The 18,812-nt window shown below is 45.0% G+C and overlaps 1 protein-coding gene across 8 annotated transcripts in view; it reads left to right on the top strand.

Moving 5' to 3' along the window:
* Positions 1–13,347: 13,347 nt before the first annotated feature.
* prr16 (proline rich 16) overlaps positions 13,348–18,812 on the top strand; it is a 242,775-nt gene continuing 237,310 nt past the window's right edge. For 5 of the 8 annotated variants that reach the window (XM_055633141.1, XM_055633142.1, XM_055633139.1 and 2 more), the window contains exon 1: positions 18,422–18,782. In XM_055633141.1, the coding sequence (XP_055489116.1) occupies positions 18,651–18,782 (132 nt within the window). In that variant the 5' untranslated portion in view covers positions 18,422–18,650. The other 3 variants (XM_055633140.1, XM_055633146.1, XM_055633145.1) reach the window with 3 other exon arrangements.

The following is an 18,812-nucleotide window of genomic DNA, read 5'->3' as shown; positions in this document are numbered from 1 at the left end:
CTGCTAGTCAGTTATTAAAAATGGGATAGCAGCACATTTGGAAAGTGGTGAAATCATTGGACAAAGTCAGCATGGATTTATGAAAGGTAAATCATGTCTGACGAATATTTCGAGGATGTAACTAGTAGAGTGGATAAGGGTGAACCAGTGGATGTGTTATATCTGGACTTTCAGAAGGCATTCGACAAGGTCCCACATAAGAGATTAGTATACAAATTTAAAGCACATGGTAGTGGGGGTTCAGTATTGATGTGGATAGAGAACTGGCTGGAAGACAGGAAACAAAGGGTAGGAGTAAATGGGTCCTTTTCAGAATGGCAGGCAGTGACTAGTGGGGTACCGGAAGGCTCAGTGCTGGGACTCCAGCTATTTACAACATATATTAATGATTTGGACGATGGAATTGAATGTAACATCTCCAAGTTTGCGGATGACACAAAGCTGGGGGGCAGTGTTAGCCGTGAGGAGGATGCTAGGAGGCTGCAAGGTGACTTGGATAGACTGGGTGAGTGGGCAAATGCATGCCAGATGCAGTATAATGTGGATAAATGTGAGGTTATCCACTTGGGTGGCAAAAACAGGAAAGTAGACTATTATCTGAATGGTGGCCGATTAGGAAAAGGGGACATGCAACGAGACCTGGGTGTCATGGTACACCAGTCATTGAAAGTACGCATGCAGGTGCAGCAGGCAGTGAAGAAAGCGAATGGTATGTTAGCATTCATAGCAAAAGGATTTGAGTATAGGAGCAGGGAGGTTCAACTGCAGTTGTACAGTGTCTTGGTGAGACCACACCTGGAGTATTGCATACAGTTTTGGTATCCTAATCTGAGGAAAGACATTTTTTCCATAGAGGGAGTACAGAGAAGGTTCACCAGACTGATTCCTGGGATGTCAGGACTTTCATATGAAGAAAGACTGGATAGACTCGGCTTGTACTCGCTAGAATTTAGAAGATTGAGGGGGGATCTTATAGAAACTTACAAAATTCTTAAGGGGTTGGACAGGCTAGATGCAGGAAGATTGTTCCCGATGTTGAGGGAGTCCAGAACAAGGGGTCACAGTTTAAGGATAAGGGGGAAATCTTTTACGACCGAGTTGAGAAAAACATTTTTCACGCAGAAATTGGTGAATCTCTGGAATTCTCTGCGACAGAAGGTAGTTGAGGCCAGTTCATTGGCTATATTTAAGCGGGAGTTACATATGGCCCTTGTGGCTAAAGGTATCAGTGGGTATGGAGAGAAGGCAGGTACAGGATGCTGAGTTGGATGATCAGTCATGATCATATTGAATGGCGGTGCAGGCTCGAAGGGCCGAATGGCCTACTCCTGCACCTATTTTTTATGTTTCTATGTTTCTATGTTTCTTCCTGAAGGCAGCGGAGAGATGAGTGTGTGGCCAGGATGGTGTGGGTTCTTGATGATACTGCCAGTCTTTTTGAGGCAGTGACTGTGATAGATCCCCTCTATGGTAGGGAGGTCAGAGCCGATGATGGATTGGGCAATGTTTACAACTTTTTGCAGTCTTTTCCGCTCCTGGGCACTCAATTTGCCGAACCAAGCCACGATGCAACCGGTCAGCATGCTCTCTACTGTGCACCTGTAGAAGTTAGAGAGAGTTCTCCTTGACATACCGATTCTCCGTAATCTTCTCAGGAAGTAGAGGCGCTGATGTGCTTTCTTTATAATTGCATCAGTGTTCTGGGACCAGGAGAGATCTTCAGAGATATGCACGCCCAGGAATTTGAAACTCTTGACCCTTTCCACTGTTGATATAAATGGGACTCTGTGTCCCCATCCTACTCCTTCCAAAGACCACAATCAGTTCCTTGGTTTTGCTGGTGTTGAGAGCCAGGTTATTGTGCTGGCACCATTTGGTCGATCTCATTTCTCTACTCTGTCTCGTCTCCATCAGTGATACATCCCACAACAGTGGTGTCGTCGGCAAACTTGATGATGGAGTTCGCACTATGACCGGCTATGCAGTCATGAGTATAGAGAGAGTACAGCAGGGGGCTGAGCACACAGCCTTGAGGTGCTCCTGTGCTGATTGTCATCGAGGATGACACATTTCCACCAACATGAGCAGACTGTGGTCTGTGAATGAGGAAGTCGAGGATCCAATTGCAGAGGGATACATGGAGACCCAGTTCTGAGAGGTTGGTAACCAGCTTGGAGGGGATGATTGCATTAAATGCCGAGCTGTAGTCAATGAATAACAGCGTGACATATGAGTTTTTGTTGGCCATGTGGTCCAGAGCGGAGTGGAGAGCCAGCGAGATCAATTGGGGCGGTAAGCGAACTGCAGTGTGTCCAGGTTTTTGTCGAGGTATAAGTTGATTTGCACCATGATCAGCCACTCAAAGCTCTTCATCACCACAGACGTTAGTGCCACTAGTCATTTGAGGCACGTCACCTTACTCTTCTTGGGCACCGGTGTTATTGATGCCCTTTTAAAGCAGGTGGGAACCTCAGACCTCAGAAGTGAGATGTTGAAAATGTCCGTAAAAATTCCAGCCAATTGGTCTACACGGGTTTTTAGAAACTAGAGTTGTAACAGAAGGGGAGGGGAGAACTATGAATGGGTTCATTTGGGGTACAGTGGAGGGGGGGGCATCACCTGTCCATATATCATCTTTCTCACCTCAATTGAAGGACCATAGCTGCCAGGTTAGCAGAGGTTCTTGTGCACCTTGTCTACTTCATCCGGTGTTCCTGATGTGACCGTCTACATCAATGAGACAATGCCAGGACACGGCAACCGCTTAGCTGAACACTTATGCTCAGTTTGCTAGAGCATCTCCCAATTGGTAACCATTGCTAGAGCATCTCCCAATTGGTAACCATTTAACTCCACTTCCCATTCCTAAATTGACATTTCTGTCTTGGGCTTACTCCATTGCTAGAGTGATGCCACACACAAACTGGAAGAACAACACATCGGATTCCACTCGGGTAGCTTACAACCCAATGGTATGAACATTGATTTCTCCAATTTTACATAACAAATTACCCTCCCCCTCTCCCTCCTCCCTCATATCCCCCCCCCACCCCTCCTTCCCCCAACCCCTTTTTGGCTGTGCCCCACTTATTTCTCCTCTCCTGGTCCCCTTCCACCAATATTCCTTCCTCTGGCTTCATAATTCCCAACTCTTGTCTTGTATCCTTTTGTCTCACACCTTCTGTCGTTTCACCTCTGGTCTTGGTTCAAATATCAACAAACCCAACTCCCTCATATCCACCTATTAACCACCAGGGTATATATCAAGTACATCTAGCAAAGTAGTAGACCAACATAGAACAGTACAGCACAGGTGCAGACCCTTTGGCACACAATGTCCCTGTCAAACATGATGCCGGGTGAAACCAACTTCCTCCCCCACATGATCCATATACTTCCATTTCATGCATATCCATGCACCTATCTAAAAACCTGGTATTCTGCAAAAAAAGAGATTCTGTCTGCCCTATTTATGAGGCCTACAGAGAGGAAGTCCTGAAGTTGACAACCTGGTGCTCAGAAAACAATCTGGCTCTGAACACCAGGAAAACAAAAGAGCTCATTGTCGACTTCAGGAGGCACAGCACCGACTTAGTCCCCCTACACATTAACGGCGAGTGTGTGGAGAGGGTCAACAACTTCCGGTTTCTCGGCGTCCATATCGCTGCTGACATCTCCTGGACGGACAACACGACAGCGGTCATCAAGAAGGCTCAGCAGCGGCTGCACTTCCTGAGGGTCCTCAGGAAGCACAACCTGGACTCTAACCTGCTGCTGACCTTCTACCGCTCGTCCATCGAGAGCCTGCTGACATACTGCATTACAGCATGGTATGGCAGCTGCACCATGGCAGACAGGGAGAGGCTTCAGAGGGTAACTAGGACAGCGCAGAGGATCATTGGCTGCCCTCTCCCCTCCCTGATGGGCATCTACACCTCCCGCTGCCTTAGCAGGGCAAAGAAGATCATCAAAGACAGCTCCCATCCTGCGTTTGGACTGTTCGACCCGCTGCCCTCTGGAAGGCGCTATAGGTGCATCAAATCCAGGACAAATAGACTCAGAAATAGTTGCTTTCCGAGAATTATAACTACTATAAATTCAAATTCACACATGCACTGACTTCACTGCCCAACACCATGGACTTCCATCTGTATATATGTATATATGTATGTAGCGCCGCAGGAATTGTGCGCCTATTCCCCCCCCCCCCTTCTCCCTTCTGTTTTTTGTTTTTTCTGTTTCTTGTTTTTTGTGCTAAATTGTATGTATACACCGAGTACGAGCAGCTTTCAGTTTCACTGTACATGTATAGTGACAATAAATGGCATATCATATATCATATCATGCCTCTCATAATTTGATATACCTCTATCAGGTCCCCCCTCTGCCTCCCACAATGCAGAGAAAACCATCCTAGGCATCTTGTATTTCTGCAATGTGAGCGTGTGGAGACCATGCAAAATTAGCAGAAAGACCAAGTGATATCCCAAACAACCCACACACCCACATCAAGTAGCAGCTGCCCCATCTCCAGCAAAGTCGTCAGAGCCTGTGTAGGACATGGGCTCCTCAGAACCCAAAGAACCAGAGTGGAAATATTATCCTGCAATTTCAGGGCTTGCCAAAAAAGATTTACTGGAAGCCTTATATGATGGGCTATAAAAATACTTCAGAAGAAGGACTTCCATTTTCAAATTAATCAGGAATTTGCTGTAGTTGAGATTGCATGACCTTGCATTCAGCTTTGCTCACTGCAGCCCTCTAGTGGCAGATCAGAGCAAAATCAGTTGTTTAGGAAATATTCCTTGCACCTTGTCTAAAATAGAGATAGGAAGGAACTGTAAATGCTAGATAGACACAGAATGCTGGAGTAACTCTGCGGGTGATGCCAGTGATTCTGTGGAATTCTTTGCCACAGAAGGCTGTGGGGGCCATCAATGGATATTTTTTAATCCAGAGGGAAATAGATTCTTGATTAGTATTGGGTGTAAGGGGTTATGGGGAGAAGGCAGGAGAATTGAGGTTAGGAGGTGGAGATAGATCAGCCATGATTGAATGGTGGAGTAGACTCGAATGGCATTATTGTGTTCCTATCACTTATGACCTTATGGATCAGGCAGAATCTCTGGAGAAAAAGGATGGGTGACTTTTGAGTCGGGTCCGAAGAAGGATCCCGACCAGAAACGTCACCTATCCTTTTTCTACACAGATACTGTGTGATCCGCTATGTAACTCCAGCACTTTGTAGGTATGTTACAAAACCTACCTGAATCGTCATTGGGAATCTGCCCAAAGCCATGTCCGCGATTTTGGCGCTGTTTGCAGGGGGCGGGTTTAAAACGCGATTTTTACTAGGCTGTTCTAATCACAGATGTTCAGCCTAGTAAATCATTAACGAAAAATCGCTGCAAGACCCGGTCGCAAAAGATATTATTAGTTTTATAGGCCTCAGATAATAGTTATAATAATTTTAAAATCACTCTCTCACTTCGCAACCTCTCGCAGCCCCAGGGTTTTATAAAGCAAACAATTAAAGGTATGTACCTTATTTTTACATTAAATGGGGCGTGTATATAACCCTGTTTATAAAGTTTTCTCTAGCGAGTAGTTCATTTTGGGCTTTTTATATCCCGCAGTATTTTTCTCGGCATTTGAGGGCACTAATCCAGCGCGATGTGAACGTTCTAAACCAGCGCGTTCACAGGAACCCACTAGAAAGCCGATTTAAATGGGCATTTATTTACAGCAATTGAACACTAAATTCCTTCCATTTGGCCTATAAATTAATGTAAATTAGATATAAAAATCATGTTATATTGTGAATTATTTGTGAATAATCTTTGGACACTTAGGCTATTTAAGAAATGGATAGATGTTTATATCTAGTAATTGAATTTTGATTAAACATGATTTTCTTTTTTAGTATTTACTATTTGTTTTAGCGTTTAACTTCATAATCTCTACCTTTTTTTCTAAAATTGAAAAATTGAGGAAAAACAACGTGTACAGAGTTGCTTATTGGTTGCAGTCTGAGGAGTATGATGATGCTACTGATTATGATATGCCAATGTACCAGCTAGCAGCTGATCTTCTCCATAAAGACTTGGTCTTTTGCTAGAAATTGTAATTTATTTACCTATCCATAACTGACTTACAGCATATTATACAATAATATTAAAGTTCTGATCTTGAGAATATCACATTTTTGAATTTTCAAGGCATTCTGGTTGTTTATTACCATTTCTGTCACATCGGTCAATTTTGTAATTAGCTACAATTAGGTAATTAGCTAATTATATGCTTTAATTTCATGTTATCCAAGTAAGATTGTTTTATATTTTTTCAGAATGCTTCAATCTATGATAGGTGAAAATTTCATTCAGTTCTCTTAATTCTTAAGAAAGTTACGGGCTTTTGACTATCCAAGATCACAGCTTTTTTGTAATGTCCATTGAAAATCAATAGGGAACAAGATGCTAATTTCCGAGTATGAAAATGGCCATAACTTTTTTAATACTTGAGATATGAAAGTGAATTTGGTGTCAAATTAAACTTGTTGTTATGCTTTATCTGATGGGATAAATTGCAGACTTGATTTTTAAAATCTTAAAATTTTGTAACATTGCTACACTTTGTGCCTATGTTTTGTCTAAAATAGCATTTGATTTCACAATTTCAAATGTTAATTAACAGAATCCTTCTCCTTAAAGATTACAACCAGTCGCAATGCATAGTCAATTTATAGTCAATCAACGAGTACATTAAGAAAATGCAAATAAATTGACATAAACCTTTTTGGGAGGGATGGTGAGGAGTATATATAAAGCAAAGCTATCTGGTTAACCTCTGTCATTTAAAAGCTTTTACATGGATTAGAGAAATTAAATGCCACAGTTGGTTGCTTTCTGGAAGAACAAGTGTTAGCGATGTAACAATACTTACCTTTGGCGGTGCTGCAGTTCTGCCACTGGCCGTGTGTGCGACTTTGGCGACTTTGAGGGGGGGGGGGGCGGGATTAAAATCCATTTTTCTATTGCCTGTAGGAGACGGATTTCCTCGGGCTGCTAGCTGCTGAAGAAAAATCGATCGGACGTCCTTCCCGATATAAAAAAATATATAAATCGCGAGACAATTTAATAATTAGATTAAAATAAAAAGCGACTTCTAACACCCTCAACGCCTACAACGTGGTAGATCGAAAGAACGGGACAAAACAAAGGGTAAGTCATTTATTTTGCATATAACCTTGCTTCTTGGGATGGCTTTAATCTATTTTTAAGGTTGCGAAAATGTTATTTGTGCCCCATATGAACCAACAGTGTTTTTCCTGCCAATATTGGGTTCAAATTCACCGGAAATGCAACGTTACAATCGATCGCGTTCCAGAAAAATCCACTCGCAAGATGATTTAAATGCTCTTTTTTTTGGACAATCATGTCATAATCGTCTATATTTTGTGTTATTGTCTATCCATAGTCATAGTCAATATTTTTATACTAAATATCAGTTTTAGTCCCATGTTTTGTGCAAAAAAATAATAATATTGATTATATTGAGTGGATGTTTCTAGATTAATTTATGGGAATTAAACATTAAGTTCCTATCTGGCATAAAAATTCATGGCAGTGAGATTTAAAAATCATGTTATATTGTGAATTCTTGTGTGAATGGGATTAGTTTGTTATTTGGATACTTAGGCTATTTAAAAAATATATTATTTTCTTAAGAAATGGAATCTACAGGACATTGTTAATGGGAAAGTAGTGGGCAGAAAGGCATGTCATGCATGGTTTGAAGAGCAAAAACTTGTAGTTTACAATGCCAAAATTGAAAAGTTGTGGAAAAACAAGGTGTACAGAGTTGGTTATTGGTTACAATCTGAGGAGTATGATGATGCTACTGATTAGGATATGCCAATGTATCAGCTAGCAACTGATCTTCTCCATAAAGACTTGGTCTATTGCTAGAAATTGTAATTTATTTACCTATCTGTTACGGACTTACAGCATATAATACAATAATATTAAAGTTCTGATCTTGAGAATATCACATTTTTTAATTTTCAAGTCAGTCTGGGTGTTTATTACTATTTCCATCACAACGGTCAATTTTGTAATTAACTAATTAGGTAATTAACTAATTATATGCTTTAATTTCAGGTCATCCAAGTAAGATGTTTTATATTTGTTTCAGAATGTTTCAATCTATAATAACTGAAAATGTCATTGTTCTCTTAATTTTTAAGAAAGTTATGGGCCTCGATTACAGCTTTTGTATTAAGTCAATGGAAAAGCAATAGGGAACAAGATGCTAATTTCCGAGTATGAAAATGGCCATAACTTTTTTAATACTGAAGATATGAAAGTGAATTAGGTGTCAAATTAATTTTTTTTTTAATGCTTTAACTGGTGGGATAAATGCCACTTCATCGTTAACTTATGGAAAACACAATTTCACTGCCTTCTCAAAAAAATGTATTGAAGGATATGAAGATACTGTATTTACAGGGCTGATGTGAAATGAACTTGCCAGAAAAAGGGTATTGTCTAAATTTGATGAGTAAATGCTCGGCACCATAAGTATCACGGAAAATGTATTGTTAAGTAAGAAGATTCTCATCTCCTTAAGGTTTGTTCTCGTTGGATATTTTAAAGAAATTAAAAGCTTAAATTAAGATTTCAAAGCATCTGAAGAAGGATCTCGGTCCGAAACATCGATTATCCCTGTAATCCAGAGATACTGCCTGATCTGCAGTTACTCCAGCATTGGCGATTTTTCAGCGGACTGCCGGCGACTGTCAAGTTGCCAGCAGTCGCCTGAAAAACCGGCAACTGGAACGACGATTGTCAGAGTGGAACACACACACATACAAACACATCACTTCCTTCACCAGCCCGTTATGCAGGCGGGGACAGGGCAAGCGGGGGGACTGCTGTGTAAAAAATTCATATGGTGCAAAGCCAAGGTGATACAGACACACACTGCCATTAATAGGAAGGTTGGTGCTGTAATTAAGATGTCTAGCACCGTGTACGGTAAGTCCTTTAAAAGAGGTGGGAGAGAGGGTGGAGAAGGGGGGTGGAGAAGGGGGGGGGGAAGGGGGGGGGGGGGGGGGGAGAGGGGGGGGGGGGAGAAAGGGGGGGAGAGAAGGGGGGAGAGAAGGAGGGGGGAGAGAAGGGGGGGAGAGAAGGGGGGGGGAGAGGGGGGGAAGAGAGAAGGGGGGGAGAGAAGGGGGGGGGAGGAAGGGGGGGGGAGAGAAGGGGGGGAGAGAAAGGGGGGGAGAGAAGGGGAGGGGGGGGGGAGAAGGGGGGGAGAGAAGGGGGGGGGGGGGGGGAGAGAAGGGGGGAGAGAGAGGGGGGGGGAGAGGGGGGGGGAGAGAAGGGGGGGAGAAGGGGGGAGAGGGGGGGGGAGAAGGGGGGGGGGAGAGAGAAGGGGGGGAGAGAGGGGGGGGGGGGGGAGGGGGGGGGGGGGGGGGGGCGGGGAGGGGGGGGGGGGGGGGGGGGGGGGGGGGGGAAGGGGGGGGGGGGGGGGGGGGGGGAAGGAGGGGAAGGGAGAGACAACTTTTAATAAGCCAGAGATACACGGCTGTGAAGCTCGGCGGACATTTAACATTACCGGTCGATTATCCTTGGTTCTGAAAACTACTGCTTATCTTTTGTTTCCCCAATGAGCCAATGAAATTCACCGGTCAGCACCGGCTACAACCTCTGAGATCCTCCGAGAACCTTCGACCTCCTGGCGACCCACTAGGACCTGCTGGCGACCCACCTACGGCACGAGAATTCTCGCCACTCTCCATGTTGGCTTCATTCTAGTCGCAACTAAATTTTAAACACCAAGTAGTGGAGAGTGAAGATGACCTCCTTCGATCTCCTTCAACCTCCCTTTGACCTCCCTTCGACAATTATGAAAACTATCTATGACTACCTTTGACTACCTTGGATTACCCTCAATTACCTACGACTAACATGCCGACCTACTATGACCTACTAAGACTAAATCTACGAGTAAAAAAAGTATCCATTTTTTCCGTGGCGACCTTTTTCTACTCGCGGACATTTATCAGCATGTTGAAAAATACGCCGCGACCTAGCTGAGGCCTCGAGTACACAGGGACTAATCTCGAGCATGAAGGAGAGTTATAAAGACCTCCTAGGACCTCGTGTCGACCATGCTGCGAGTATGAGTCAAGGGAAAACTCGCCAGAACCCGCGGATTAGGTCGCCCAAGTGGGACAGCCCCTTAACTCTCCTTCATGCTTGTGAGTAGTCCCCGTGTACTCGAGGCCTTAGCTAGTGCGCGGCCTATTTTTCAACATGTTGAAAAATGCCCGCGAGTAAAAAAACCCAAGGAAAGCCGCTGGACCTGATGGTGTACGCGGCAAAGTGCTTAATGCTTGTGCAGACCTGGTGCAGGGTCTTCACCAAAGATCTTCAATCTTTCCCTGACACATGCCCCCATACCACCTTGTCTGAAGTTGGCTACCATCATCCCTGTCCCCAAAGAAGCCAGTCATAAACAGTCTCAATGACTACAGACCAATTGCATTAACATCAGTAGTCATGAAATGCTTTGAAAGACTAATTTCACAGCACATTAAAGCCAGCCTCACTCCAAACCTTGATCCTCATCAGTTTGCTTATAGAGCAAACAGATCACCAGAGGACGCCATCGCCACTGTCCTACACACTGCACTGAGCCTTCTGGAACACCCAGGGAGCCATGTAAAGATTATTTTTATCGACTATATCTCAGCTTTTAATACGATCATCCCTGACATACTAGTCAACAAGGTGTCGGACTTAGACTTCCCCCATCTCACCTGCACCTGAATAAAGGACTTTCTCACTAACCGCCCACAAACAGTCAAAATGGGCCCTCCACCCTCACACTCAGCACTGGTTCTCCACAGGGCTGTGTGCTGAGTCCACTCCTCTATGCTCTGTACACTTATGACTTCACTCCCATCCACTCCACAAACTCCATTATTAAATTTGCGGATGACACCACGGTGGTCGGACTCATATCAGGAGGAGACGAGGCTGCGTACAGAGACGAGGTCCTGAAGCTGTCAGAGTGGTGTTCTGTGAATAACCTGGCTCTCAACATCAGCAAAACAAAGGAGATGGTCTTCGACTACAGAAGGCACAGAGCGGACCCTGCCCCACTCTATATCAACGGGGACTGTGTCGAGAGTGTTTCCACCTTCAAATTCCTGGGATCGCACATCGGTGCCTCTGCAGAGCCAGGAAAATAATCAAAGACCCCTCCCACCCTAGACAGTTCCTGTTCAACCTCCTGCCCTCTGGTAGACTGTACAGGTGCGTCAAAAGCTGAACAAAGAGGCTCAAGAACAGTTTCTTTCCCTGGGCCATCAGAACTCTAAATTCCTAAAATATCCACACGACAAGAGAGATGCGGTCATCTATTCCATTATAAAACAGACCACTCAACTAATATTTCTTCTTTTTTAATTCTTTTAAAGTATTTATTACATTTTAAAGTGTAATATTCTCTCAGTGCAATGTTCTACTTAGGTGTGACAAATATAATTTATCTACTATTTTAAGCAGTTAAATAACGTATTTGTAATAGAAACATGAAATTAGGTGCAGGAGTAGGCCATTCGGCCCTTCGAGCCTGCACCGCCATTCAATATGATCATGGCTGATCATCCCACTCAGTATCCCGTACCTGCCTTCTCTCCATACCCCCTGGTCCCCTTAGCCACAAGGGCCACATCTAACTCCCTCTTAATATAGCCAATGAACTGTGGCCTCAACCAGCCTCTGTGGCAGAGAGTTCCAGATTCACCACTCTCTAAAAAAAAAAGTTTCTTCTCATCTCGGATTTTAAAGTTTCCCCCTTATCCTTAAGTTGGACCCCTTGTCCTGGACTTCCCTAACATCGGGAACAATCTTCCTGCATCTAGCCTGTCCAACCCCTTAAGAATTTTGTAAGTTTCTATAAGATCCCCTCTCAATCTTCTAAATTCTAGAGAGTATAAACAAGTCTGATCCAGTCTTTCTTCATAAGACATTCCTGACATCCCAGGAACCAGTCTGGTGAACCGTCTCTGCACTCCCTCTATGGCAATAATGTCCTTCCTCAGATTTGGAGACCAAAAAACTGTACACAATACTCCAGGTGTGGTCTCACCAAGACCCTGTACAATGAACAATTAAGGACATGGCCCATTATTATAAATTTTAGATAATAGTCTGCTATATTATTATTATTATTATGCCCCCCAGTTAGTGTCATTATTTGCGGTATTAAAAGGACCAGTTATGCTTCCTGTATGCCAGCCAGTTCTCTATCCATCAATACTGAACCCCCAATGCCTATTAGTTATACTAAAGCCTTCTGGAAGTCCAGATACACCACATTCACTGGTTCTCCCCTATCCACGCTACTAGTTACATCCTCGAAAAATTTTATAAGATTCGTCAGACATGATTTACCTTTCGTAAATCCATGCTGACTTTGTCCAATGATTTCACCACTTTCCAAATGTGCTGCTATCCCATCTTTAATAACTGACTCTAGCAGTTTCCCCACTACCGATGTTAGGCTAACTGGTCTGTAATTCTCCATTTTCTCTCTCCCTCCCTTCTTAAAAAGTGGGGTTACGTTTGCTACCCGCCAATCTTCAGGAACTCCTCCAGAATCTAAAGAGTTTTGAAAGATTATTACTAATGCATCCACTATTTCTGGAGCTACTTCCTTAAGTACTCTTTATTTATCTTGGTTTAACTTGTTTTGGTTGCACTGATCAGGAGTAGCTCTCCTAAATTTGTTGTATTTCTAAGTACAATGACAATAAAGACATTATTATTATTATTATTATTATTATTATTATTATTATTATTATTATTATTATTATTATTAATATTATTCCAATGGACTTTAAATTGGAGGTGGTGGAGGGAGGACAAGCCCGAAAGCGTTTTTGGGAAGAAAGAGCTACCTTAAATTTAATTACATCTGGCTGGGTAACTATGGTAGGGTGAAGACTATTCCATGCTTTAATTGTGCAGGGGAAGAATGAATTGCTATACACATCTGTCTTGGTAGCTGGTATCTCAAATTGGTTCGAATGCCCTCTTCTGCTCCTAATGGGTTTGGGTTTGGTGTAGGTTTTGTAATCTATGTCGAGCTGGCCATTTAACATTTTGGAAAAACAGTTCAAATGGTGAGCTTCACGTCTGTCCTGGAGAGGGTTCCACCCCTTAGTAACAAATCGAGCTGCCCGTCTTCGGACACTTTCGATGGAAGAAATGTTTTAATTTGTGTATGGGTCCCATGCTGCAACTGCGTAGTCCAAATGAGGGTGAAGTATATAACTTCTCCTTGACAGAAGTTGAACAATGATGAAAGTTGCGTCTCAGAAAATTTAGGACACCTGTTGCTTTCACCGTTGCATGATGAGTCTGACCATTCCAACGCAGATCATTCTGCAATTTGATGCCAAGATACTTGGTTTGTTTGGATTCGTCAAGGGTGGCACCAAGTATTTTGTAAGATGTTTCGCCTGGATTCCTCTTTCTGGTGACACGCATGGTTTCACATTTGGAAGGGGTGAACTGCATGCCCCATTGTTGTGACCACTCAACCATAGTATTGAGATCCTTTTGGAGAGCATCTTTATCATCAGCTGACTTCATTTCACAGTACAGCAAACAATCATCAGCGAATAGTCTGGTTGTACTTGTGACATCTTCACGGATGTCATTTATGTAAAGCAAAAACAGATGTGGGCCAAGTACTGTGCCCCGAGGTGTACCACTCAACACTGGACGCCAATCGGAGCTCTTTCTGTTCACACACACACGCGCTGAAGACGTTTTGTCAGGAAACTGGAAATCCATCATTTCGTGTTAGAACAAATAGAAGTCAAGCTTCTGAAGCAATCTCTGGTGTGGGATGACATCAAATGCTTTAGAAAAGTCCAGCTGTGATGATGTTATTATCAAGGTGTTTGGCCAGGTCATTGGCACATCGTCGTAGGTAATGGAGGGTAGTCAAAGGTAGTCGAAGGTAACCATAGATTGTCTTCATCATATTTGAAGGGAGGTCGAAGGGAGGTCATAGAAACATAGAAACATAGAAATTAGGTGCAGGAGTAGGCCATTCGGCCCTTCGAGCCTGCACCGCCATTCAATATGATCATGGCTGATCATCCAACTCAGTATCCCGTACCTGCCTTCTCTCCATACCCCCTGATCCCCTTAGCCACAAGGGCCACATCTAACTCCCTCTTAAATATAGCCAATGAACTGGCCTCAACTACCCTCTGTGGCAGAGAGTTCCAGAGATTCACCACTCTCTGTGTGAAAAAAGGTCGAAGGAGATCGAAGGAGGTCGCCTTCACTCCCCACTGTTCAGTGTCCAATTTTCCCGAAGTTATTCGTAGCTAGTCATAGCTAGGCGAAGCTAGACTGCAACATAGTCAAAGGAGGTTGGAGGTCTTCAACATTACATTTTTTCAAACTCTCCTAAACTCTTCTAAACTCGTCAATTAGGTCGCCCAAGTGGGACAGCCCCTTTACCCGCCATCAGATAAGCTTTATGTATCTGGCATGATATTACAATTAATTGGGATGCTCTGCGCCGTTCTGATAGCATCTGGCTGTTTGTACTATCTAATGACGACGTGCTTGGAGGGTCACAAACAAACAACCCTTGCCTATTGTCACAAGCATGGGATCTAGCGGGGAGAACTTAAAAATATCCATGTAAATCATATTGCCATCTGTTAGTGATTATCACCTGCAGCCCCTATTAAAGAACAGTCTGCTTTACTGAAATCAGAGTAAGATGCCGTTTCCTGTGAATTGAAAAACGATCTCCGGATTTAACTTTTACCACGAAGTAAACGCGCCGAACTCACCTCCGCTTTCTTCACGGATTTAAATATCTTAGCGAGTGGTTGTTTTGTGTTTAGCTGGCATTTATTAATCAGCCTCCAACACCCGACACTGTCCTTTCGCATTCGTCGTTTTAATGTGACATGTTCTTGCCTCGCCCATTAAAAGTGCAACATACGCATGTTCAAACGACAGTCAGACAGCCAGAGCGAAGATGATAATACAGAATGCAGTCCGAACAAGCTCATCAAAGGTCCCAGAAGAGCGACACCTAGCTTTATATTGAACGTGCCCCTACTATTTATTTTCATTTATGAGTGCGCGTTACATAACCGTGTGGCATGTAGCTGCATTAAGATGAATATTAAGTGTCAAATGTGATTGTTTTGCCTGCCCGATACGTTTCAATTTTTTTCCTCACATAGTCTTCAGCTCAAAGACATCGAACTGTGATGTGTCTCGACCCAAAACGTCACCTATCCACCCATGTTCTCCAGAGATGCTGCCAGGCCCGCTGAGTTCCTCCATCACTCCGTGTCCTTTTGTGCAAGCCGGCATCTGCAGTTCCCTGTTTCCATATCGGAAAGAAGTGCGGCACAGATGGCAAGCCGGTCACCATAGAAGTGGTCTGGTCCCGTTGCCATGTATATCTTGTCTGGTCAACCCACACTTGTTCGGAGGTTCAACTTTTAAACTTCAGTTTGCTTTCTTTCCCACAGGATTAGGAAAGAGGAGATATGTGTTCCCCATCACGGTTTAAAATGCATTTGTTCAAATAACAAGGGCTTGCCCCTTGCTGGGATGAGACAGGAAGAGAGCGACGCTGTCAGCTAAATAATTCGGTCCTATTGATTGAGCAGAGCTATGCAGGTAGGCGTAGTACAAGGTACAGTCTGGGTTAAAAACAAAACACAATCCCAGTGGAAGAAAACCCACAAAGTGCCCGAGTAACGCGCGGTTCAGGCAGCATCTCTGGAGGACATGGACAGGGAGGCGGCGTTTCTGGTCGGGACCCTTCTTCCCACTAATTGTAGTGGGGGACAGGAAGCTGGGAACGAGGTGGGTGGTTTTGTGGTTGCAAAATCCTTGAAGACATGGGCGCCCGTGCGTGACTTTATTTCACAGTTCACTGGCATTTTATTTGACGCCACCTTTGGCTTGTTTTCTAATCAGGCAGCAGCTCTGGCGAATGAAAGCTCGTTGACATTTCAGCGGCAAAGTCTTGCTCTGTGCAGACGCGGAGGTAATTGCCACGCTGGCTCCGCGATTCACTACCGAGTCTCAGATTCGATTACTACTCGTGAACAAGAATGTGTTCTCTGGCTCTTGCTCCGCTAAAGCGCAGAGACATCGTCCACATGGTTCCAATGCGTTGAGCCGCGGCTTTTGAGGAACGTCGGGAGAGTTACAACAGACAGTGTGGCCAAAATGTAATCACAGGTCGCGTAGTCTAACACAAGTAGGTGGTCTCCTCAATAATGCAAAGGTTTAAAACGAGTCTTGCATGGGTTTCTTGGATATTGTTGCTAGATGATTGGGATTGAAGATTCCGTGCGGTTAGCTCTGCAACGGTGACCAGAGCGCGTCTCCAAAACATCCCGCTCCTCACTCACTTTGACCCGCGATCGCTCACACCCAGAGCTCCTGTTTCCATGTCCAAGTGAGATTTTATTCCACCCCGCACAAGCCGCAGGAAGTCGTCGTCTCCCCCCCCCCCCCCCCTGTCCCCCCAGGAGGGAGCAAGGATCCCGGGAGACGAGGCGTTGGTCATCGCTCCATGTGTCCTGACCTCAATGGAAGAAGTGGAGTGGTGGGGTGGTGGAGGGGGCAGCTGGAGAGGAGAATGGTGGCGGTAATAGTGTGAGTGTGTGAGGGGAAGGGGAGTGCTTGGGGCTGTTGTATATATATATGTGTTTGGGGTGGTGGTGGTGTTTGTATGAGTTACCGAGGGCAACTGTGTTTGGGGTAGAAGGGTTAAGGGATGCGAGTTGATAACGCTAGTGTGGGGGGAAGTGTGCGTGCTTGCGTGTGTGCGTTGATGTGATATGGCATGGTCTACATGCCTGTGTTGGGCGAGGAACTCATTGCCACAGAGGGCTGTGGGGGACAAATCAGTGGATATTTTTTTAAGGCAGAGATAGACAAATTCTTGATTAGAATGGGTGTCAATGGTTCTGGGGAGAAGGCAGGAAAATTGGATTAGGAGGCAGAGATCATCCGTGATTGAATAGCGGAGTAGACTCGATGGGCTGAATGGTCTACCTCTACTCCTATAACTTGTAACTTGTGAACGTGAGGATATGTGAGTGGAAGAGGTGATGAATGTGTGGGTTGGTGTCCGGTAAATGACATGGGTGTGAGATGTAGCGGGGTATGTGTCTATGGGTGGTCTGTGTGAGGTATGTGGTGTGCGAGTGTGAATGGGAGTGTGGCGTTAGAGTGAGGGCATGTGTGTTTAGGGGTAGCCCATGTATGTTAGGAGTGTTCATCCTGGGGGTTATGATGTCTGTGTGCCGGATGTGTGTATGGGAGCGATGTACAACACCTGTGATGTGCGTGTAAGCGGCGATGCTGGGCAGTGTGTATTTGGGGCGGGGTGGTGGGGTAGAGTGATGGAATGACTGCTCTGAAGCACAACGTGACCTCAAACCAAGAACCACTCGATCAGAAGGTGCAGAATCTCCCACTGTGAGAAACCCGAGACAATTCACCACCTCTTACTATTTTCAAAGTAAAAATGGACGGTAAATAGACCAGCGGCGTCGACTGGTTGTCTGCCCCATGTAACACATCAACGCCAGGCTCTCCAGAAACCCGGAGAAGTTAGAGACATTGTATGTTTCCCTTCTTTCTTCTCCTCCCGTCCCGTCAGCGGATCGCTGCCATTCCCATCCAATTCCTTGTAGCTCAGTGTGCGTTATCCCGCAGCCTACTTCTCCTCACCTCGGACAGCCGAGTCCATGTGATGAAAACGACTCGAGCCACCTCACTGGTGATTCGAGCGCTTGGAAATTGGACAAGACAACGGATTGTGGAACAACTATCCCTACCCCCTCTCTCAGTCCCAACCACCCACCCCTTTCCCCCAACACCCAGTTCCTTGAGCTGTCTGAAGAAGGGTCTCGACCCGAAACGTCACCCATTCCTTCTCTTCCGAGATGCTGCCTGTCCCGCTGAGTTACTCCAGCTTTCTGTGTCTATCCTGGAGCTGATGGACCTGTCCGGGACGATACCAGGGTTTTCCGCCCGCCTCCGCTACTTCGCTGAGCAGGAACGGGATCGTCCGCGCTATTCCACAGCGTGCTAAATTGGGCGTCTCTCCAGATAACGAGAAATAAACCTGGAGTGGGGTCGCCGCTGCTCCGCTCCGCTCCACAGCGCAGCAAAGAGAGGGCAGGCTATGGATGGTGTACAGGCGAGTGGAGCTCCTCGTCTCCTTTCAAACCAGGGAGAGTTTGCAGGGGAGAAGCACTGGCGCCGTTTAATTCCGAGGAGGCAAGGGCGGTATTAGTCAGCAAGTGCGGGATGGTTTTAATCGAAACCAGGTTGGAATAATATTTACTTACACATTTTTTTTTGGTGTTTCTAATTTGCCATGCACACTGACGCAGGCGTACTGGTGAGATTTCCGCAGTCCTTGGGAGCCCGCAGTTGCACTGGGTTGATGGCAAGAGGCGCGGAGACTGAGTCAGAGGCGGCAAGAAAGCAGGAAGATCATGGGGAAGAGCGCGCCCGGTGCGATATCGTGATCCACTCTGCCGTTTCCACCGCGCTCGAATAATGTCAGGGAACTCAAAGCAACCGGAGGGCGCAGCCTGTAAGGCAAAGGTAAAAGAACAGATCAAGACTATTGTTGACGATTTGGAGTTAGTCCTGGGCGATTTAAAGGACGTGGCTAAAGAACTTAAAGAGGTAAGCAATATTTAGGAGAGACAAACGTGG

This window comes from Leucoraja erinacea, chromosome 3 (genome assembly GCF_028641065.1).
Source record: "Leucoraja erinacea ecotype New England chromosome 3, Leri_hhj_1, whole genome shotgun sequence".
NCBI classification, from domain to species: Eukaryota; Metazoa; Chordata; class Chondrichthyes; order Rajiformes; family Rajidae; genus Leucoraja; species Leucoraja erinaceus.
Note: the sequence above shows the minus strand (reverse complement) of the source record. Positions and strands in the feature narration are given on the sequence as shown.